At 35.8% G+C, this 23,997-nt stretch overlaps 1 protein-coding gene and 1 pseudogene across 1 annotated transcript; both read right to left on the bottom strand.

The window, feature by feature from the left end:
- Window positions 1–149: 149 nt before the first annotated feature.
- LOC140853326 (patatin-like protein 2) lies at window positions 150–2,154 on the bottom strand. Its single transcript, XM_073247830.1, has 6 exons — window positions 1,958–2,154; window positions 1,664–1,845; window positions 1,192–1,381; window positions 908–1,069; window positions 506–805; window positions 150–386 (listed from the first exon to the last, which is right to left on the bottom strand). The coding sequence occupies exons 1-6, from the start codon at window positions 2,120–2,122 to the stop codon at window positions 150–152; spliced, it is 1,236 nt and encodes a 411-aa protein (XP_073103931.1). The 5' UTR covers window positions 2,123–2,154.
- Window positions 2,155–4,845: 2,691 nt separating this feature from the next.
- On the bottom strand, window positions 4,846–20,309 carry LOC109505077 (probable peroxidase 61; annotated as a pseudogene).
- Between the last annotated feature and the right edge of the window lie 3,688 nt (window positions 20,310–23,997).

Raw genomic sequence — 23,997 nt, 5'->3', positions numbered from 1 at the left:
GATTTTTTTTTTTTTGATGTAAAAAGGAAGTAGCAGGAAGCTACCCCCATTTTATTCAATGAACAAATTAGAAGAATGAAAGAATAATTTTATTCCATAGACGAAGGGAATTAATTGACGTTCTCTTGTTTGGCACCATGCCGATGCTATCAATTCAAATGCATCTTCCCAAGCCTGAGTCGTCTTTCATCTGAAAGCATCTTGGCAAAACGAGTCAGTTCTTCTTCATTTGTTCCTGCCATTTGGACCGCTTCAGACACTCCAGAGTCTAAGTTCACCCTCGATACTGGTTTCTTTAGCAGTTGTTTGCCAATTTGAACGAGCTTCATTAAATTCTCTTTGGAAGATACGTCTACAGATGCTGTGTCACCCATCAAAGTATCATCCTACAAGCAAACCAAATAGTTCAGTCGCATGCATCCATCGTCCATCAAATCAATAAGAAACTTAGAAAATGAAATCTCGTTATCATTCCTTTAATTAGCGGCTAGAATGTTATTATTACCTGTATCCGAAGATAGTTGTCGCAATGCAATGCTTGGAATACGACAGAGACATGGATGTCCACCATATCAGAACTAGCTTGACTAAAACTATCAATCAATGGTGTCGTGCCATTGTTGTATAGCCATCCAAGGACGCCCCACTTGGATGCCTTGGATGCATTCAATTTCTCTTCTTGCTTGGCTGATCCAGTCCCCAACGAGAGAACCAGAAATTTTCCATAGTCTACTGGCTTGATTGGCAAGAAGTCAGCATTTTGTAGGAAAATTTCTTTCGTAACTTCATTCAAGGCCAATAATGTCTGTTCTCAATCATTTAAGATGATTACAATCGACGCGTTAGTTTTTCTTTATAAAATAATGCAGAAATTAATAACTGAAATGGTGTTCTTGTGATGACTTACTGGATTATTTGCCGCAACCCCTCCATCAATGAGATTAAAGCTTCGGGACTTTCCGTCGACGTCTTTGGTTTGAAAATAGTATGCGGGAAGGTATGTCGGGGCTGCAGAAGTACTTATGCATATATCTGACAGAAGAGCATCTTTTGAAGCTTCCTTGTTAGCCTGTAGAGAAGGGGAAGAGGTAAATTTAACGTTATGCATGCCTAATTGTGTCAAAGGAAGAAAAAGAGTTCATGCAAATTTAAATGGTGTTTTTGGGAGAGGGAAACATATATAATATATACCTCAAAGGTGGAGAAGATGGTAGGCTGGAGAAGCTTGATGTCAAAAGTGGGAATAACTACATTTGTTAAAGTCTGATGGAGTCTAGTCCCACCAAGCAATTGCTCTACTTTGGAGTGGAGATACTTGCCGTCGTACTTTGGACCCGTGATGCTGCCAAATAAGCTCGCCACTGATCCTAAAATTCCCTTGCTGCATGGAGAAGCATCATGAATTGCTTAATGTAAGTGGGCAACTATAAATTCTTATCACAGAGTTATCATATATACAAATTTTCATTCAATTCCTTAAGCCTCGGTCTTGGGTTACGTGTAAACATGCGCATGTATCATAGTCTGGAGTTTCATGTACACATCAGACCTGGTCTTCATTTTTTTTTTGTTTTTCTACTCCTAGGTATGACTAGAATCACTCTTCTCAACATCTCTAAATTCAGTATTTTAAGGAGTTTGGACGATGTCTCCCCATACTTACCCACTCTTGGGAAAAATCTTTGGACAATTTTGAAGGTAGAAGTCATTGATTTCCTTCGCCGCGAAGAGTGGACGATTATTCTCATCTGGAGCAGCGAGCATGGCGGTCACCAACCCACCAGTGCTTGTTCCAGCAATAACATCAAAGTAATCCGCAAGTCTCACATCCTCTCCATCAAGCTCCTGCATGCAGCCAAACAAACGTTATGGTTGCTTGCTGAGGAAGAATATTAATTGCACCTATCAATTACATGTAGAACTTCTTGATCTATTGAATGGAATAGGATTTCCCTACCTGAAGCTTGGATTCGAGGAAGGCAAGGATAGTTCCTGGGATGATGCCTCTCACACCCCCGCCATCTATGCTCAGCACTGTAACCATCTTTCCAAGGGAAGGTGGAGACCTTGGCGTGGCGGTGCCATTGCTGACGGTTGAAAGGCTCAAGCTAAGGGAACCCATAAAGCTGTCTACCGGGCTTCAAACAAAGCTAGGTCTGCGCAATTCAAGAGTTAAGACTACGAACCAAGGGATGCTTAATAGCTTCGGTTTTCGTATGATGAAGAATCCATTCCTAGATTTATATTTATAGGCAACGAAGGGGAGGAAAGGGTAAGAGTCAGAAGGTCAATCCCAGAACTGAGTCAGAAGGTCGATCCCAGAACTTAGAAGGTCGATCCTAAAACTAAGTCAGAAGGTCGATCCCAGAACTCAGAAGGTCGATCCCAGAACTCAGTCAAAAGGTCGATCCCAGAACTGAGTCAGAAGGTCAGACCATGTGGATGATCTAGACATGACACTTAGACCGGATCGGGTCCATGTAGCTAGGGTCATTTATGATGGTGACAACTAACCACCACCCATTAGTATTGGAGGATGCCGGTTGGTTCCTCATTTTTTTAAAATTTTATTTATTGTTTTTTTTAGTGTGGCTGCATTAAGTTTATAATCATAATAACAATACAGATTGATGGTACAAGGTCAGATCGAATATGCTGGGCGAATCATTCACGGACATAAAACAAGGCCGCATAAATGCTTGCATGGCTTCTCCTTGTTTGTAAGAAATTATTAAATAGGCTCATTCTATCGTAAACAAGAAATTCTACACATCAATTGATTCTTCGTTAATTGCTCCTTGTGGGGTTTCGTCTTTTCTTAGAAAATTTCATACGATCCATCTTGTTGGCATGGCCGTGGAAATTTAGAAGCGGTCAAGCAATTGATGTTCTTCCAATACCGGTCCTGGAATCTTTCTTTTTTTTTTTTTCCTTTTTTTTTGTTTTGGGAGAGAGAGAGAGCGCCGAAGGCCGCCATCAATGAGACAACACGACCAACGCTCCATGTCCGCTTTCGTTGGTGCAGCCACACTCTCAATAGAAATAATAATATTACACGCGGATCAGAAAAGATGTTAGAAATCCATGATAAAATTAATGGAACAAACAATCATATGATATAATAAAATTTTCCTCCAAAACGCCAATACCAGGATCAAAAGAAGGGCTCATGGCTCTAAAACAGATCCTAAAAAAAAATAAATCGGGAATCTAGAATCCGCCTTCACCAGGTAGTTTCAGTCTCCGATCCAGAGCGATATTCCCGAAATCCCACGCTGAGATCCGTCCTCCGTGCCTCGAGGATTTCAAGGACACGGCGCAGAATCGAGCAACCTAGGCGAGGAGGAGGATGAGGAGGAATAGGAATCTGGACATTTTGTTTGAACGTCTTGGACGAGAGCTGGAGCTCCTCGTACACTTCGTGTTCAGGAGGCGGGAGGCGGCTTGTTTTATGGTGTTGCCCCCAACATAGCATAAAATTAGAGAAAGAAAGTCCTTCCCATAATTTTTCTTTTTTTTTTTTCAGATTGTTGTTGTAAAAATTAATTTATTTAACATACATCATATGGTTTATATATTTTCACTATTTGTGACATCCACATGTATATGCCTTGGAACAATTTACAAAGTTCATAAATTTTCTTGCTTCTGGGTTGCATGATATCACATTGATTAAACCAGTTTTGCTTGCTTAATTTTTAGGCTCCTATTGATATATCTAGGTGCAAATAATGAGTTCGAAACCTCTCCCATTGGAGATTGAACTGGAGATTTCCAGTGGCCAATCAGCAGCTGTCTGTGTATCGTTGAACAATTGATGATTGAATGGAATCCATGAAACATGCATGTATGCAGGGTTGTCTCTGCCATGCTCTGGTGCTGGATGTTCCACCATACATTGACCGACGGTGAATGGCAACTGATCTCTCCAGTTCGACACCAAGCTGGAGAGAATCCCGGCTTGTAAATAATATTATTTTTAACCAATTAACTTCTTGTTTTTCCTATAGGAGTAGGATATATTTGCTGCCTCTGTGCATATGTATGCTTGCATGTTCGTAGCTCAAATACTTCGAATTATGGTACGATGACTGTTGATGTATTAAACCAACCTCGAGACACGTGACATCATCATATGAGATCAAGGAGGTATCGATCTTAAAGCACCAGATCCCAACATACCAATCTATCTGTAAGTAGATTTAGATCGGTATTATACTGAACTGAATAAAAGACATCTTTGTATTCTAGATGATGTCTCTACTGACAGAAGTGCTCAGATCGGTTGTGTACCGGTCTGAATCCTAATATTTTTATCCGGGATGAATCTTATGGCATCTCTAATTCACCCCGATCATCTACCGAGGTAAGCTATTATTGTGATAGACTCAGCCGTTCTGCAAATGTCCACAGTGGTTTCCTCTATCAAGCCACAGCTGGCTACGATTCCACGTCCAGCTCATATGCGCGGTTGTACACCAGCTCATTTACAGATGGCTCTCTAATCGCATTGGATAAGGGTGCAAGCTTTATGCTTTATAACATGCATGTGTTTCGACCCATGCTTTGCCATTGCATCGTTCTAACGTTACTAGCATTCATTAATAAACTGTTATTCTATGAAAGTATGACTTCTGTTCTTGCTGCAATTTATAGAGACGCTTGAAGTAGTCTTGCATTGCCTTGTTATGCTTCGTGATGATAGGAAAAAGACAATCCTTATTTGAATAGGTGACGATCTAGCTAAGTACACCACTCAGTCTAGAAATAAGAAGAGCTCCAATTTGCCAAAGGAAACAAGATGTTGTTCAACTAAAATTAATGGTCAAGATGTAATTCCTCACATCAAATTTTTGGATTCTTTGCATTTGTGTACCGACAGTGACTCCGAATCTCACCTTTGGTACCTGTCAGCACTCCTATGCTCCCCATTCGGCTCATTGTGAAAGCAAAATAACGCCTGAAATCTTCGAAATTATGGGCAAACTGATCAGCTATCCGCCTTCCATCCTCAGAGGAAGTGAACCGCTGGTCTATTCCAAGCACACCCAACTTCCTTAGTACTCGTTTGTTGTAGGAGTTCTCAAATGTGTAGTTCTTGCCGGATATGGGATATAGGAAGACTGTCGGATCTCGGTGCATGTCATAGCATTGTGGCTGGCATTTCCTCCTAATCAGCTGGAGAGAGAGAGAGAGATCGAGCCATGATCGGGTCTGGTTTGGCGGTGTGGTTGAAGTTATGAATGCGATCATGGATGTAATGGCAGTGAGTCACTCCCATGGTGTGAGCACCTACATATTAAAAGCTAGTATAGAAACTAAAATGAAGTTTTACTCGAGAGAGAACAGTTTTGTATATGGTAATATATATGCTGTCACCTACTAAATTAATCAAGTAATACAAGTAAGGTTGAGGAATGGCAATATACAAATTACGTCAGTAATCCAAAGAAAACTTGTCATCATTGGCATCCCAATAAGGTTATTTTAAGATTATTTACGTGCAAATAAGCTTATTTTTGAACAACTAACTAGGGTTATTTTGTATAAGTAAAATTACCTTGATCCCTTAACAAGATCAGAAACTGCACTGAACATTTCAAGATAAGTTGATTTTTTTGTCAGAAGGTTGCTTTCAGGTACAGTAGATGAGTAGAACTTATCAAAGTATAGGAAGAGAAGATGTTAGAGATCATGTATGTTACCTAAAGTTGTTCCAAGGTCAAGCACATCCAGACCTCGAGATTGGAAGTATGCAAGGGCTCGATTCCATGAAATAGAAGGAGATGGTAGGTCTACTGATTCGACTGTACGGATTGCACACCGTCGCGTCTCCCTGTAACTACTGGGTACTTGGGTGCACCAGCCTTCAAGAACAACACCTTGCCATAACATCAGGTCAATATAAAAGGTCAACTAAAAGAGTGTTGCAATTTATTAAGATTCATGTCTCCAACCAATTATTTGATTGGTTTACTAATTTGGTTCTCTTGATAGGCGAGATTTTGTTGAATTGATTAAGTTCCTTGTTGAAATCGGCAGAACTTGATGATCTGACCCAAAATGCTTGCTCGAGATTACAATGATTTGATTAATTTTAAAAAAATAATTTTTTTCGGTAAACAGACAAAAAGTAAAAGATGCAAACAAGGATTCTGATTGTTGGTATATACAATCCAACCTCATCATTTGGACACGTGGAGATAAATTATTATTTGAATCATGAATATTCTTTTAGATCACATTGGCCGTTTACCGATCTACTTCTTCAGGCTAACATTTGATCGACCTAACTCGTCTAGGGCTGTTCCTAATTAAAGTATAATACCCATCTCAGCATATGGCCGATTTGCGATGAATTACATTGGTTTTAGGCTGATGTGGTTATTAAGTACTAATGGAGTACATGATGTTCAGTTCAGTCGTTTGTCGATCTAATCTGTGTCACGTTGGTATAATGCCGATGTATCTCAGAATATTAATAATTATCTGGTAGCTGTCATCCAGCTCAGTATTAGCTGTCTTCCAACTATATTACAACCAATTACTATATGGACAAACGTCCCATGATCTTTATACATGTGATGGCCCGGCCTGGCCCATGTAACAAACCCAGCCACAAAGCCCAAATGAAAAAAAAAAAAAAAGAAAAACAGGAGTCTTCTTCCTCCTCTCGCCGGCTCCCAATCGGAGTAGGAAAAGAGCCCCCCTCTGGCTCTATTTAAGAAGGAGAACCCTCATCTCTCCCTCTCACCGAAGATCTCAAGCCCAGTCGGCGGCAATCGCCGGAAAACCACCACGGAAGCCCGTCTCTATGCTTATCCCAAATTTGCGCCAGAGATATCGCCGGAGCTCGAGGTAAGCACTGGGTTCTCTTCCTCTCTTCTCCCTTTTCCTTCCCGTGCCAGTGTGCACGCTCGCCGGCAACCAGAGTCACCGGATTTTGTTGCGGAAGAACCTCTATTTTTGCCCATTTTTCTTTGATTTTCGACGCCAGTGGTCACCGCCGACCACCGGTTTGGCCCTCCTCTTGTCATTGGGCCGCCCACTTCCTGCCGACGGTCGTCTCACACCGGCTGCGCCACCGGTTGGAACTCCAAGGAGGGGACTTGTCGGTCCTCTGTTTCGGTCAGGAAAGAGCCCGAAGAAGAAAGAAAAAGAAGAAGGAAAAGAAAAAAAAAGAAAAGAAAAAAAGAAAAAAAAGAAGAAGGAAAAGAAAAGAAAAAAAATGAAAAAAAAAGAAAATGAAAAAGAAGAAGAAGAAGAAGAAAAATAATATAATAATAATATAATAATAATAAATAAGATTTTCTCTCCTCTCTCTTCCGTGAAGAAAAAGAAAAAAAAAAGAAAGAAAGAAAGAAAAGAAGAAAGAAAAAAATAAATAAATAATGATATAAATAATAAAATATGAGAAAGAGAGTTTCTTTTTCTTCCCTCTCTTTCTTCAACCTGAACTAGTATTTTCTCGCTCTAGAATTGGACTTTCTCTCTCTATTTTCTCTCTCTAAAATTTTTTCTCTAGATTATTTCTCTCTCCTAAGATTTTTTAAAATTTTGAGAAGAATGATGATGAATTTAAATGATTCTAGTGATGGATTTTTGATTTGGGATCACCGGACGGTATACCGACATCCACTTTGATCAGATTAGATATTTTTAGATTTTAATTTTTATAATTTTATTGAATTATCCACATGATAATCTTAGCATGATTTGATCTGATCGATCAAATTTGTTGAATCATATAGTCTAAAAGTCCAAGATGAATTTTCTCTCTCTAAAATTTTCTTTCTCTAAAATTTTCTCCCTCTAAAACCATTTCTCTCTCGATTGATTTCTCTCTCTTGATCGATTTATTAATAAAAATTTTTTTAATATTTTGATCTGATGAAGAATCTTGATCCATGATTGTTGGGTAGTGTATTGGCACCCACCTTGATCAGACCATGAATCTTTAGATTTGATCATCCATGATTTCGATCTAACTATGACTTGATTTGATCATGTTGATTTTACTACTCGAGATATTGGACCAATCATAATGTTGGATTATGTCACCTGATCAATTCGAATTATACCTCATGAATTCTCTCTCCTCTAATTGTCTCTCTCTACTTGATTTTATGAAATCGATGAAGAAATCTCGATCCTATCATTTCGAATTCGATTTGATCTAATAGTCAAACTTTGGATCGTTTAGGTCCTAATTAGATTTTGATTAGCTAAAATTAGATGATCGGACCCAATCTAAACCGTTGAAATATGGTATTCGTATTCTTTCTAATTATTGAAATTGATTCTGTATAGGATTGTGGATGTTTGATCATGGGATATCGCAATATGATCTACGAACAAAATTTTTAGAAGAAAATTTATAGAATTATGTGAATTTATTGGAATGAGTTCGAGATAAGTAATATTTTATTTTTTTTAGATTTATCGATAAATTATAATGTATTTTTCTGATATGATTTGTGAAACGATGCATGAATTGGATGAATGGTATTTTGTTATGAAAATATCTTATTTGAAATATTGTGATGAAGCATGATTGAACATATTAATTTCATGATGCATTATATTGATTAATTTCGATACTACATGATTATATATTTTATTATCGAAATTAGAATATGAAATATGATTTATGAAGAATTCTGATATAAGAATAATATGAATTGACAACCTGACTATGTAAAGGACCCTGCCAATGGGGGCATATATGTTGGTAATTGATTTGTCCTGAGGATTCATGTCGCCAGAGAGACCAGCGACAAACTATCAGAGAGACCAGCGATTCCGAAGGACTTTGCTGCCAGATGATTCGCAGCTCACCGCAAGAAGATACGCGGTGTTATGACCCTGCCACAAGAAAAATATGATCATAGCTCATGGTTGATGAAAAGAATTTAAGAACGAAAGAAATTAAAATCTTGAAAGAAACTTAAATTTTCAAAAAAAAGAAATGAATTTGGCATGAATTATGTTGCATAATTGAAATTGATTTCGAATTGATGAACTCGATATGCTTATTTTCTATAAATGATTATTTACTTAAATGCCTGATGAAATCTGTTGAAAAGTGATTATTGCTTACTGGGCTGTCTAGCTCATTACCTCTTATTTTACTATTTTTACAGATGTTGAGAAATTAAGATAATACAAGATATGAATGGAAGAGTGATCAGAAGCAGAATCTTTATACTTTTATTTTCGGTTGAAAGTCTTATTGAATTTGATGTAAGGACTATGAATCATTGTTGAATTTATTGAGACATTAAAGAAAAAAATTTAGATCGTTATATTTTGAATTTAAATTATTGACTAATTATTTCGCTGTTGTTTTAGGATAATATGATAAGATGCCTTGCATGCTTATGGAAAGAGTTTTCTATGAGTATGCGGCGGTTGCCATGACCCTCGATTCACAATCTTGGATCGGGGGCGTGACAATTATTATGGTATCAGAGGATAAGTGGATGAATTATGAAATATAGAATCAGATATAGAATGGGTGTAAGTGGATAGACACCAGGGATATTATAGAGTGGATCTTTGATGATTGTAGTGGGAGAAATATTTATAAATTTTGATTAAATATTGAGATTATGTATGAAAGGATCACAAGAGATTATGACATATAGCATTTGAAATATGATGGATGATCTATTGATCATGATATGATTAGTTAGATTTTGATTGAAAGTAATTACAAAAGGATTGACATAAAATTTTATTGTGCATTGTGGTTATTAATTTGATCATTGATTATTCAAGTGAATCGTAAGTTCAAATTCGATGTGAGAATAATACTATGATATTACTTCTAGTTGAGAAGTTGATTATTATTGGCAAGATAAAGATTTGATAATAAAATATTGTTCCAGAATGGGCTAAGAAATTTTTTTTTTATAATGCTTGATTGGAATATTTATCGAAAGTGAACTTGATATGTGGATCATATATAAAGTAGTATATTAGGATAAATACATATTTGAAGATATTGCAAAGAAGCCTATTTCTTATTGATGAAATTGATTTTGAGATTGTAGGATATTCATCGTACTGAAATCTTTAATCATCATCCTTAGATCTAGATAATAGATCTTATTATGTCTCTTGGAGACTACATGATGTGTATGAAATTTCAATTTAAAGATTTTGTATCTAAGTTGATCAAGAGATTTTTTGATATTATTGTTGAGGTTGTTAATGAAAAATTGATATCCTCAGATTAAGAGAAAAGATCTGATTTATATTTATTTCAGATTAAGGGATCCATGTAAATTTATAATTTAAAAATTTTGGATTTAGGAATTGATATGGAGTTCCTTTGCTTTTGTTAACGAGGTCCCTAATTGAATCTACTATTAAATGGAGATTTAATTTTTGAAGCTTGTATGATTGTTATGAAAGGATATTTGATAGATATTGAAGATCCTAATGATAAAAATTTTAGAAAAAAAAAATAATAATTTGAAATTCTTATATATTCTGATTATGTCCAAATTTGGTGGAGTATCGAAGGATTTTTTTTTCATTAATTTGACTTATAAGGATTTTTGGTTTGAAATTTATCAAATTGAATTGATATGAGAATTAAGATTTGATTCATATTGATTATAGTAAATCCATATGATGGTTTAAATATGATATTGGACTCAAGGGTTAATCAAGATTATTGTATACCAGTAAAAGTATGAATGAGAATCAAAAGTTAATCTTTGACTTCCATTAAAATTTAAAATTTTAGATCTTTTCTATTGATAAGATAAAGAAATAATTTGATCAAAATTTTTTTTTGGTGAACCTAAGAAATTTTGATTATTAGATCAGAGTGCGCAGCGGAAGCATGGTAATCTAAATTACTTTGAGTAAGTCAGGAATGTTGACCCTTTGAGTTAAAGAATTATGATAGATGATATGGTTTGATATAAAAAATTTATTGATATTAGAAAGAATAATATTTTAAAATTTTAAATTATTTTAGATATCCTAATATGATTTTTAAAAGTAGTGCTTCCACCTACTATGCCACAAAAAAAATATTTAGCATCCTAATTCTAGGATGAGTGGACCCTTGATTTTTGATTTTAGATTTAGAATATTTAGAGATAAAAATTTTCTATCCTAGAATTAAATTTTATAATTCTCTATTTATTAAAAAAAATTTAAGATTATTTATCGAATAATGATTTTGATCTTAGATTATTATACTCAAATATTTATCTCCAGAGTATAATAAAATTTAAAGTTTGGATTCTTTTGATCATTATTATTTCTCTGACTGAATGAAAAAGATTGAGATTATCTATTAATATTGACGATTGTTCTACAAAAGATGGATTGGAGTTATTTATAATTTAATTTGATAATGAATCGATTAATTAAGAGTAGTTAACATTTAGATAAAGCAAATTGATATACTTACTTAGAATAGAGATATTGATTTTGACTATAAGAAAAATATAGTTTTGATTTAGATCAATTTTTGAGTTATTGAATTTTATTATGGAATGACTTAATGATAAAATTTGCTTCAAGAATTAGAATATTTAAGAGTTTGAGGGTTTGAGTAAGAAAATTTCGATGACTAGAAATAGTGATATTAATTCTAATCAACATTGATGATATTGATCTTTATGAAATGACTTAATGATGAAGTTGCATCGAGAATTAAATATCAAAAGTTCGAGAATGAGATTGAAATGATAAATCTTCAACCTTTGAAAGTATGAATAAGAGAAAATATTTTTGAATTTTGATTGATTAGGATATCATCAAATGATTCATAGAAGTATGTTTTCCTATCTTATGATGGGTTGAAATTAAGAGTGGTTAATATTTTGAAATAAATAAATAAATAAATGAATGATGATGAATGAAGTTCTTATGCAAGAATAGAGACATTGACCTTCTTCTATTCACAAGAGATAGATTTGATTTTAATTTGAGTCATGAGATATTGAACATTAATTTTTACAGAAAATAAGATCATAATTTTGATATCTTGAAATATTAAAAATCTTTGAGATGTTGATCTTGATAAATAAGAAAATGAATGGTTCCATTCCAGATCAATATTTGATGTATTGACTTTTTCCTTATAAAATGATTTAAGAATGAATTTGTATTAAGAATTAGAATATTAAAATATTTGTGGATGAGATTCAAGTAAAAAAAATACAAAGATTCAAGCAAGAAAAATTTCGAGGACGATATTTCTTTTAGAAGGGAAGAATGTGATGGCCCGGCCTGGCCCATGTAACAAACCTAGCCATAAAGCCCAAATGAAAAAAAAAAAATAGGGGAGAAGACTCCCAAAGGGAGTCTTCTTCCTCCTCTTGCCGGCTCCCAATCGAAGTCAGAAAAGAGGCCCCCTCTGGCTCTATTTAAGGAGGAGAACCCTCCTCTCTCCCTCTCACCGAAGATCCCAAGTCCAATCGGCGGTAATCGTCGGAAAACCACTACGGAAGCCCGTCTCTATGCTTATCCCAAATTTGCGCCAGAGATGTCATCGGAGCTCGAGGTAAGCACTGGGTTCTCTTCCTCTCTTCTTCCTTTTCCTTTCCATGCCAGTGTGCACGCTCGCCGGTAACCGGAGTCGTCGAATTTTATTGCGGAAGAACCTCTATTTTTGCCCATTTTTCTTTGATTTCCAACACCGGTGGTCACCGCCGACCACCAGTTTGGCCCTCCTCTTGTCGTTGGGCCACCCCCCTCCTGCCGACGGCCACCCCACACCGGCTGCGCCGTCGGTCGGAACTCCGAGGGGACTTGTCGGTCCTCTGTTTCGGCCAGGAAAGAGCCCGAAGAAGAAAGAAAAAGAAGAAGGAAAAGAAAAAAAAAGAAAAGAAAAAAAGAAAAAAAGAAGAAGAAAAAAAAAAAGAAAAAAAAAAGAAAAAAAAGAAAAAAATAATATAATAATAATATAATAATAATAAATAGGATTTTCACTCCTCTCTCTTCCGTGAAGAAAAAGAAAAAAAAAAGAAAGAAAGAAAGAAAAGAAGAAAAAAATAATAAATAAATAATGATATAAATAATAAAATATGATAAAGAGAGTTTCTCTCTCTTTCCTCTCTTTCTTCAAACCGAACTAGTATTTTCTCTCTCTAAAATTAGACTTTCTCTCTCTACTTTCTCTCTCTAAAATTTTCTCTCTAGATTATTTCTCTCTCCTAAATTTTTTTAAAATTTTGAGAAGAATGATGATGAATTTAAATGATTCTAGTGATGGATTTTTGATCTGGGATCACCGGACGGTATACCGACATCCACTTTGATCAGATTAGGTATTTTTAGATTTTAATTTATATAATTTTATTGAATTATTCACATGATAATCTTAGCATGATTTGATCTGATCGATCGAATTTGTTGAATCATATAGTCTAAGGAGTCCAAGATGAATTTTCTCTCTCTAAAATTTTCTCTCTCTAAAATTTTATCTCTCTAAAGTCATTTCTCTCTCGATCAATTTCTCTCTCTTGATCGATTTATTAATAAAAAAAAAATTTTAATATTTCTGATCTGATGAAGAATCTTGATCCATGATTGTTGGGTAGTGTATTGGCACCCACCTTGATCAGACCATGAATCTTTAGATTTGATCATCCATGATTTCGATCTAGCTATGACTTGATTTGATCATGTTGATTTCACCACTCGAGATATTGGACCAATCATAATATTGGATTGTGTCACCTGATCAATTCGAATTATACCTCATGAATTCTCTCTCCTCTAATTGCCTCTTTCTACTTGATTTTATGAAATTGATGAAGAAACCTCGATCCTATCACTCCGAATCCGATTTGATCTGATAGTCAAACTTTGGATCGTTTAGGTCCTAATTAGATTTTGATTAGATAAAATTAGATGATCGGACCCAATCTACACCGTTGAAATATGGTATTCGTATTCTTTCTAATTATTGAAATTGATTCTGTATAGGATTGTGGATGTTTGATCATGGGATATCGCAATATGATCTACGAACAAAATTTTTAGAAAAAAAATTATAGAATTATGTGGATTTATTGGAATACGTTCGAGGTAAGTAATGTTTCATTTTTTCTAGATTTATCGATAAATTATAATGTATTTTTCTGACATGATTTGTGAAACGATGCATGAATTGGATGAATGGTATTTTGTTATAAAAATATCTTATTTGAAATATTGTGATGAAGCATGATTGAACATATTGATTTCATGATGTATTATATTGATTGATTTCAATACTACATGATTATATATTTTATTATCAAAATTAGAATATAAAATATGATTTATGAAGAATTCTGATATAAGAATAATATGAATTGACAACCTGACTATGTAAAGGACCCTATCAATGGGGGCATATATGTTGGTAATTGATTTGTCCTGAGGGTTCATGTCGTCAGAGAGACCAGCGACAAACCGCCAGAGAGACCAGTGGTTCCAAAGGACTTTGCTGCCAGATGATTTACAGCTCACCGCAAGAAGATACGCGGTGTTATGACCCTGCCACAGAAAAAATATGGTCATAGCTCATGGTTGACGAAAAGAATTTAAGAACGAAAGAAATTGAAAACTTGAAAGAAACTTAAATTTTCGAAAAAAAAGAAATGAATTTGGCATGAATTATGTTGCATAATTGAAATTGATTTCGAATTGATGAACTCGATATGCTTATTTTCTATAAATGATTATTTACTTAAATGCCTGATGAAATCTGTTGAAAAGTGATCATTGCTTACTGGGCTGTCTAGCTCATTACCTCTTATTTTACTATTTATACAGATGTTGAGGAATTAAGATGATACAAGATATGAATGGAAGAGTGATCAAAAGCAGAATCTTTATACTTTTATTTTCGGTTGAAAGTCTTATTGAATTTGATGTAAGGACTATGAATCATTGTTGAATTTATTGAGATATTAAAGAAAAAAATTTAGGTCGTTATATTTCGGATTTAAATTATTGACTAATTATTCCGCTGTTGTTTTAGGATAATATGATAAGATGCCTTGCATGCTTATAGGAAGAGTTTTCTATGAGTATGCGGCGGTTGCCATGATCCTCGATTCATACTCTCGGGTCGGGGGCGTGACAATACAGCTGATTATTCTGTTATAATAAACTAACGGCCTAACAACCTGAGCAAGTCTCCTCACCCCCTCTATATAAAAGAGGGCAGGATATCCTCCACAAGATAAGTCTGATTTAATAGAGCTGAGACTCTGCTGAATCATTTTCAGCTCTCCCACCAAGGAGAACAAGAGTCCCTCTCCATTTGTCTATAATTTCTTCTTTCATTCTTTTATTCTCTCATTTTCATAACCTATTCTCCAGACTTAATGTGACTTAACCATCGGAGGATCCTGAATCGATGGGTACCCCACCGATTTTGAGACTTTCTTTGTGGGAATCGCCGCATACTTTGTTGCATTCAACTAAGAAGTAGTCTAGTCCGGTCCAAAATCGATCTCACCATCAATCTTTTAAAATCTTATAGTAATAGATTGACGCTAAAAGAAGGGCACTTTTGAAAAATTTTGATAAAAATGATGAATAAGAAGGCATCGAATCATCCTTTATCTGCTCCATTTTCTCCTGAAGATGTTCAGATGAATACCCAACCTTCGATTACTATTGATCCACAATAATTTAATCTTTTGATTCAGTAGGTCCAAGCTCTCACTTCCGTAGTACAGCAACTTCAGCATATGACAGAATGGTAGCAAAAAAACAACTCCCCAAGAAGCTCAATCGCATCACACTCAGCAATCAATTCCTCAAGATCTTTGCCATGATCATCTTTTTGATTGTGCTGATCAATCTTGAGAAGTAGGATCTGCTCCATATAAGAAGCATATAGAAGAAGGTCTTGGACAAAAGATCTAAGATCTTGAGAAAAAATTGATGGAGATATAGATTAGAAGCCACTCTTAAGACAGAAGAGATTTCAATTTACAGTCTTCCTTTTCTCAAGAAATTCTTGACGAACCAATTTTTTTCCGATTCAAGATGCCTATAGTGGAATCATTAATTGATGGCTCCACTGATCTTTAGATCATCTCAAAGGCTTCAAAGCCATTATGAGATTACAAGGGGCATTTGATATCCTACTCTGCATCACTTTCCTCATCACTCTCAAGACATTTGCAAGAATTTGATTCTTCGATCTCCGGCTAGGATATATTTCATCTTTCGAGCTATTGGCTAAACTGTTTGTCATATATTTTGATAATAACAGGGTTCATCTAAAGAATACTAACAATCTTTTTACTGTTAAACAGCAGGAGGATGAATTCCTTCGAAAATATGTGGCATGCTTTAATACCGTCATACTGGAGGTGAAGAACTTCAACGAGTCCATTGCAATGACAGTTTTAAAGCAAAAACTCAGGAGCAATCGTCTGATCTTTTCTTTCAACAAAAACTATCTAGACAACTATGAACAAATATTGATCCGGATTCGAAAGTATGCCCAAGCTGAAGAGGAAGAGAGCATACTTCGTCAGGCGAAGAAAGAAAAGGATGAAAAAAATGGCCTTAAGAAGAAGATCGCAGAAATCAACAGGATAATTCTGAACGACCTCGGGGTCCAAAAGGCCACCTCGATAATTTGATACTTACACTTCACTATCTGCTCCTCAAACTCAGGTACTGATGAAAATCGAGGATCAAGGATATCTTCGCCGATCTAATCTTATAAAAGTTCCTCCGGCTAAAAGAGATAAAAAAAATACTATAATTTCCATCGAGACCATAGCCATGATACTAAGGAGTGCCGTCAACTAAAAAGTGAAATTGATGCATTGATCCATTGACCAATGACAGAAATTTGATAATGAAAATGAACTCAACAAACCTACTGTTGGGGTTATTAACATAATTTTGGATCTTTATAAAACTGAGGAGGTAGCTAAGGTAACTAAGAGCCTTCCAAAGCGACAGCATATAGATAACATAATTTTATTTTATGATGATGATGATAGAGGAGTTCAAATTTCTCATAATGATGCTGTTGTCGCCTCTATCACAATAGTAAAATATGATATAAAAAGAATATTAATTGATAATGGAAGCTCTGCTAACGTATTATTCTATGATGCATTCCAAAGAATGGATATGATAGATCAACTAAAATAGATCGGCACCCCCCTAATAGGGTTCTCTGAAAATTCTGTAGCTGTGGAAGGGGAGGTCACTTTGCCCATTACTACAAGGATGGAACCTCGTCAATCAACCATAATATTCACTTTTCTGATTGTCAAAGTACCATTAGCTTATAATGCTGTCTTTGGCCGACCTAGAGTTAACGTCCTTAAGGCCGTAGTTTCTACTTATCACTTATTAGTCTGATTCCCAACTATGGAGTCGGAGAACTATGGGAAGATCAAATGTTTGCTAAGCAGTGTTTTCTGATAGCCACAAAAATGAAAAGACCTATGAAAACTCTACCGATTGAAATTCTTGATCAAAAAAAATAAAATTGATATTAGCAAAAATCGAGAAAAACTGTTGAGAAACTTAATACTGTTCCTTTGGGTGATGATCCAAAAAGACTGTCTAAATTGAATCTTTGTTAAAGCTCGATCTGACAGAAAAATTAATATCTTTTCTTCGAACAAACGTCGATATTTTTGCTTAATCAGCTTCTAACATGTCCGAGAATTTATCCGATGTCATTGTACATAAGCTGAATGTTGATTTAAAGCATAAATCGATATAGCAAAAAAAAAAAAGCTTCGTTCCGAAAAAATAAAAAGTAATAGATGAAGAAGTCGACAAGCTTCTAAAAGTCAAATTCATTAGAGAAGCACAATAGCCAAAGTGGATTGCAAATGTTGTCATGATTAAAAAAGTCAATGAAAAATAAAAAATCTATATTGATTATATCGATCTCAACAAAATCTATCTAAAAGATAGTTTTTCTCTTATAAGGGTTGACCAACTTGTTGATGCTACTTCGGAACATAAATTACTAAACGAGGTTTGTATTATGATAAAATAATGCCTTTTGGTCTAAAAAATATAGGTGCCACATACCAATGCTTAATCAATAAGACCTTCAAGCAACAAATTAGCCATAATATAAAGGTTTACATTAGTGATATGTTGGTGAAAAGTACCAAGTCAGATCAGTAATGCAAGAAGCCTTCGGCGAATTACGAAAATATTAAATGAAGCTCAACTCCAACAAATATACTTTTGGAGTGACTTCAAAAAAATTTCTGAATTTTCTTATGACTCAAAGAGAAATTGAAGCTAATCTCGAGAAAATCTGAGCTCTACTTGAAATGAAGCATCCAAGCTCCATCAAAGAAGTACCGCAACTTACTGGACAAGTGGCATCGCTCAATCGATTTATTTCCAGATCAATTGAAAAATATCTTTCTTTCTTTAAAATTTTAAGGCAGATCAAAGACTTTAATTGATCAGATGAATGTCGAGCTACCTTCGACGACCTCAAGAAATATCTTGGTGCAGCTCTATTACTATCAAAGTCGGTTGAAAGTGAGGAATTATTCATGTATATCTGTCTGTTTCAATTAACACTGTTAGTTCGGTTTTGATCCGAAATTATGCATGAATACAAAGAATAATTTATTATACAAGCAAACTACTTAGAGATGTTGAAACTTAGTATTTCAAAACTGAGAAGATTTATGCTCTCATTACATTGGAAAGATGACTTCAATCTTATTTTCAAGCTTATTTTGTTATTATCTTAACTGATCAATTTTTGAATCAGCATTATAACGGCTTGATAATTTAGGTCGGATTGTCAAGTGGGCTATTGAATTAAATGAGTTCGATATTCACTATCAACTTTGGTCTTCGTTGAAAGCTCAGTCATTAGCTAATTTTATTATTGAATGCTCTACTCCCGATGAAGAATCAATTTTGGAAGACTTGAAAAATATCTGAAATATCTTCTTACTCCCCTTACATGCTTTGTACATGCTCTTATGGATGAAACAATATAGGCCTCTCATCAAAACAACAAGATGCAGCAAGTGTATGAGAGGACCAACAATATAACTATAAAAAACATCATTCCAAAACTTCACATCTAGAATGATCATCACTTCTTTAGCTTTATCTAACCTAGATAGTTGCAATTTTCTGAATTGCTCATAAGTTATCAATGCCTGTAAGTTCTGCTTGTGATCATGAAGACTCTTCAATGTAATAAAAGCGGGAGCAAAGCAACTCGGTCCTGGCCTTATTACATCTGTCCAACTAGGCCTTATAACATCAATGGCCATTCAAAGGAATCTTGGCGAACTATAGAAAGGAAAATTTGGAACTCATTGAAGGAAAAAATGCCAAAGTCATGGAGGAAGTGAGGAATTAAATGAAGACCTCATCCTTGAGGTCATCCATGGTGGAGCACGAGCCAAAGAAGAGGGAAGAATAACTGAGGGTGCAGAGCTGCAAAGGGGGAAGCAAGGTTGCAAAGGGAAGTATGGGAGAGGATGGCTGAAGCCAAGGAATAGGATGGCAGGGGGTGGAATGGGATAAATAGTGGAACAGCAAATAGAGAAAGTACCGAGTAGTCGAGCACAAGAGAGCCACTCAGGATTCGATGTTCTTCCACTTCATTAAACACTTACCCACTCCCCCCCAAAAAAAAAGGGTCAATATAACATGAAAACTCGGTTCACTTGAATTTTCAATCAAGCAGATCAGCAACTCAGACAAATTTCTGAGTCAATATAAAATAATTAACAAAATATATAATATAATATAATATAATATCTAAGTAACATAAATATATAATATCATATATAAATTAATATAATAAATACATATACTAATATCATGATATATTTATATATTTATTAAATGTAAATATACATGTATATATATTATATAAAAACAAAAATAAAGTTATATTATATAATACCAAAATCAATACAAAGTAATCAAAATAATATAAATATAAAGTATTAAATATATTTATATAAATTTAAGTGCATATGATAATAGACTAACATATTTTTATATAGACAATTCTAATAAATTTGGTTGAGGTGGATCACCAAGCCGCTTGGTCCGTGAGCTGGATCTCTGAGATTTTAAACAGAGCGTGTGAGAGTGAGAGTGAGAGTGAGAGAGGGAAGAGACCGAGTCCTTCAACCCTCAGGCGACGCCTCGGACTGGGGAATGCTATGCTGTTGACGTGGCCTCTGCTGCCAGCTGAGACTTCCAGCACCTGGTTGCGAAGAGGCTAAGGCTTGCTCTTCGACCTCGGAGGCCCGGCCGTGGCAGTGGCAGTGGCAGTGGCAGCGGAGATGGAGCATTCGTCGATGTTGCTTTCGTTGAAGAAAGCCTTCGGTACTCTCTCTCTCTCTAAACTAAAAAAAGGCAAAAAAAAAAAAAAAAAATCTTCCATGGAAGAATATTGGAAGAACATTAATTGTTTGACCGTTTCTAAATTTCCATGGCCACTGATATCTTCCGTTCAAACCAGAAACCCTGCAAGGGGAAGCCAAGCATTTATGAGCTTTATTTTTGGTTCTTTGAATGAATGGTCCAGGTGCCATCATATTTTTATCTGATCTGGTGCCACTAATCTGCATTGTTATTATTATAAACTTAGTGGAGTCACACTAAAAAATAATAAATAATTTTTTTAAAAAAAAACGAGGAAACAACTTAAGAGACAAGGTGGCAGCCTCCAATACTAATGGTTTGCTGTTGCCTGTTAGCATCATCAGACCCGGTCGGTCCAAGTTTTAGCATCATAAGACCCGGTCGGTCCAAGTTCCATGACTAGATCATCCGCATCGTCTGTCGTTCTTACTCGGTTTTGGGTTCAGCTGCTCTCTCTTACCATTTCCCTCTCGTTTGTCTCCTATAAATACTTCTATAGGAATGGGTTCTTCGTCATATATATGATAACTGAAGCTAGCTATTATATTAAGAATGTACATTGTCTATATCAGGAATATATAGAATATTAGGAATATACATTATCTATAATATTTTTTACAATGGCATGTTACAGAATATTAGGAATGTCCATTGTCTAGAATATTGTCTAGAATATTTTATAATTACTATGGTATGTTTTTGAATTGGGAGGATCACGTGATTGATACCGTGATCTCTCCAATTTCCTGCCTGTTTCTCTCTTCTTCATCTCTATATATGAATGTACATATCATAGTGAAATATAATGAAGTGATCTTCTCCACTTATTTTTTTTATGTTTCTCCTCCTTTTTTTGCATCTCTCGGGCTTTTCTTTTACATGGTATCAGAGCAGGGTCGCCATTGATCCAAGTCTTTTCCTTGATTAAGCGCTTACAGCAAGTTGTTGCTGAAGCGTCCTCTTGCACGTAGCTGGAGGCAAATAGTTGCTACATCTTATCCTCATCAACATGTCCGATCAAATCGATCAGAGCACCACAATCGAATCTATGGTGGATGGTTCGTCATCGACCTTAAATGCTGCGCATGATCCGGCATCTTCCTATTTCATCTCACCTTCAGAGAATCCTGGAAATGCCCTTGTGACATCTCTTCTCAAGGGACCGAACTATCCTGCATGGCGAAGGGCCATTATCACTGCTCTTCGAGCCAAACGAAAAATTCGGTTCGTTGATGGGACACTTGCACGACCTATAGATGGATCACGGGATCATTTTCTCTGGGATACGTGCAATTCAATGGTGATGTCATGGATCTACAACTCTGTTGTACCAGAAATCTATGACAGCATCTCTTTTTTTGAAAGTGCTCGAGATATTTGGGTCGATCTTGAGGAAAGATATTCTCAAGGCAATGCTCCTCGCATTCATGAGTTAAAGACCCAAATCTGGAGTTTCAGGCAAGGCAATGATATGACTATTGCCGCTTATTATGCCCATCTTCGTGGCTTGTGGGAGGAACTTACGGCTTATTCCAAGGTGCCGACTTGTTCGTGTGGAGCCACTAGAGAGATCCAAGTTGAGAAAGAAGAAGAGAGACTACATCAGTTTCTTTTTGGTCTCAAGGACTCCTACGACACGTTGCGAGATCAGCTGCTGTCCATGGAGCCATTACCAACAGTTAATAAGGCATATGCCTTATTGATTCGAGGTGAAAAGCAGAAGGAAGTCGCCGCTGTTCGAACTTCTCAACCTGAAGCCGCGGCTCTCGCTGTTAAGCCCATGATAGAAAGGACGAATAAAGAGATCGGCTCCAAGGAAAGAAATAAAAAATATTTTCGATGCGACCACTGCAAGAAGACAGGACATACCCGTGATAGATGCTTCGAGCTAATCGGGTAGCCATCTGGATGGCAATCCAAAGATCGAGTTAAGGGTAGAGGCAATGGAGCCGAGACCGGTAGTCAGCACCAAGGAGGGGTTGCCGTGAATGCTACTACACCATTGAATACAGACAGAATCTCTCCAATACCGGGTCTTTCTCCTACACAATATCAGCAACTTATTTCCCTTCTTGGACAAGATAAGACTCAAAGTGCCGTAAATTTTGTTGGTAAGGCCTCTCTTGATTCTTTTCATCATTCTTGGATCCTTGATAGTGGTGCTTCCAACACTTAACCTTTTGTAAGTCCTTTCTTCATGATATTGAACCTCTTGACAATGCACTCCCAGTTACTTTATCTAATGGAGTCAATATGCCTGTACATTCATATGGTGATGTTACTTTGACCAATGATATTACCTTGCACCGTACTTTATATGCTCCTAATTTTACTTGCAATCTTGTTTCAGTAAGCAAACTTGCTCGAGAACTTAATTGTGCTATTCTCTTCTTTCCCATATTTTGTGCTCTACAGGACCTTGCCACGAGGAAGCTGATTGGATTGGGTGAACTCCGGGATGGTCTTTACTACTTCAAAGGCTTGGCAATACGTCCTGCACGGATAAATAAAGTCAATGTTTCGATTAATCTCTGGCATGCTCGGTTAGGACATTGCTCTTACAAGTGTTTGAAACTTGTTCCTTTTCTTTCAAATACTTCTTTTGATTCCATAAATAATTGTTGTGACATTTGCTATCGTGCAAAATAGACAAGAAAGTCTTTTTCCTTGAGCATTAATAAATCTGCTTCACCATTTAATTTAGTTCATATTGATATATGGGGACCATATCGCACCCCATCACACACGGGAGCTCATTTCTTTCTCACTATTGTTGATGATTGCACAAGGGCTACTTGGGTTTATCTATTACAAAGAAAATCTGAGGCATACCAATGCTTTGTTAATTTTCATGCTATGGTCAAAAATCATTTTGATGCCAACATTAAACACATACGTAGTGATAACGCTCAAGAGTTTGTAGCCGGACCATTGAAATCACATCTTCTAGAACATGGGATTATATCACAAACTTCTTGTGTTGGGACACCAAAACAAAATGGGGTGGTTGAGCGTAAACATCGACATCTATTAAATGTTGCCCGTGCTCTAAGATTTCAAGCCAACTTACCTGTGTCATTTTGGGGAGAATGTGTTTTGACTGCCGCCTATTTAATTAACTTAACACCTACACCAAAATTGAATGGCAAGAGTCCCTATGAACTCTTATTTCATAAACCACCCACCTATGATCATCTGAGAGTTTTTGGTAGCCTTTGTTATGTGCATGAGACGTCCAGTGATAAATTTCAACCTCGTTCTCGTGCTTGTATGTTCGTTGGATACCCTCTTGGTCAAAAGGGTTATCGTGTATATAACCTTGAAACTCATGAAATATTTACTTCACGTGATGTTATCTTTCATGAGAAGACGTTTCCTTATTCTCAAACATTACCTTCTTTTTCTATTATACCTTCTTTTTCACAACCAAATCAGACTGATTATGATGTGGAATTTTCTTTGGCAATCAATAATTTACCTCATGTACCTAATTTGAGTCAGACCCAAGGACAGATTTCAAATCCTATTCCTTCTCATGAGTCAGATCAAACACAAACCAATTCCATTGATTCGAACCAAATGTCAAGTTTGAACAGGACTCTTGATGCAATCGAT

This window comes from Elaeis guineensis, chromosome 13 (genome assembly GCF_000442705.2).
Source record: "Elaeis guineensis isolate ETL-2024a chromosome 13, EG11, whole genome shotgun sequence".
In the NCBI taxonomy this organism is placed as follows: domain Eukaryota; kingdom Viridiplantae; phylum Streptophyta; class Magnoliopsida; order Arecales; family Arecaceae; genus Elaeis; species Elaeis guineensis.
Note: the sequence above shows the minus strand (reverse complement) of the source record. Positions and strands in the feature narration are given on the sequence as shown.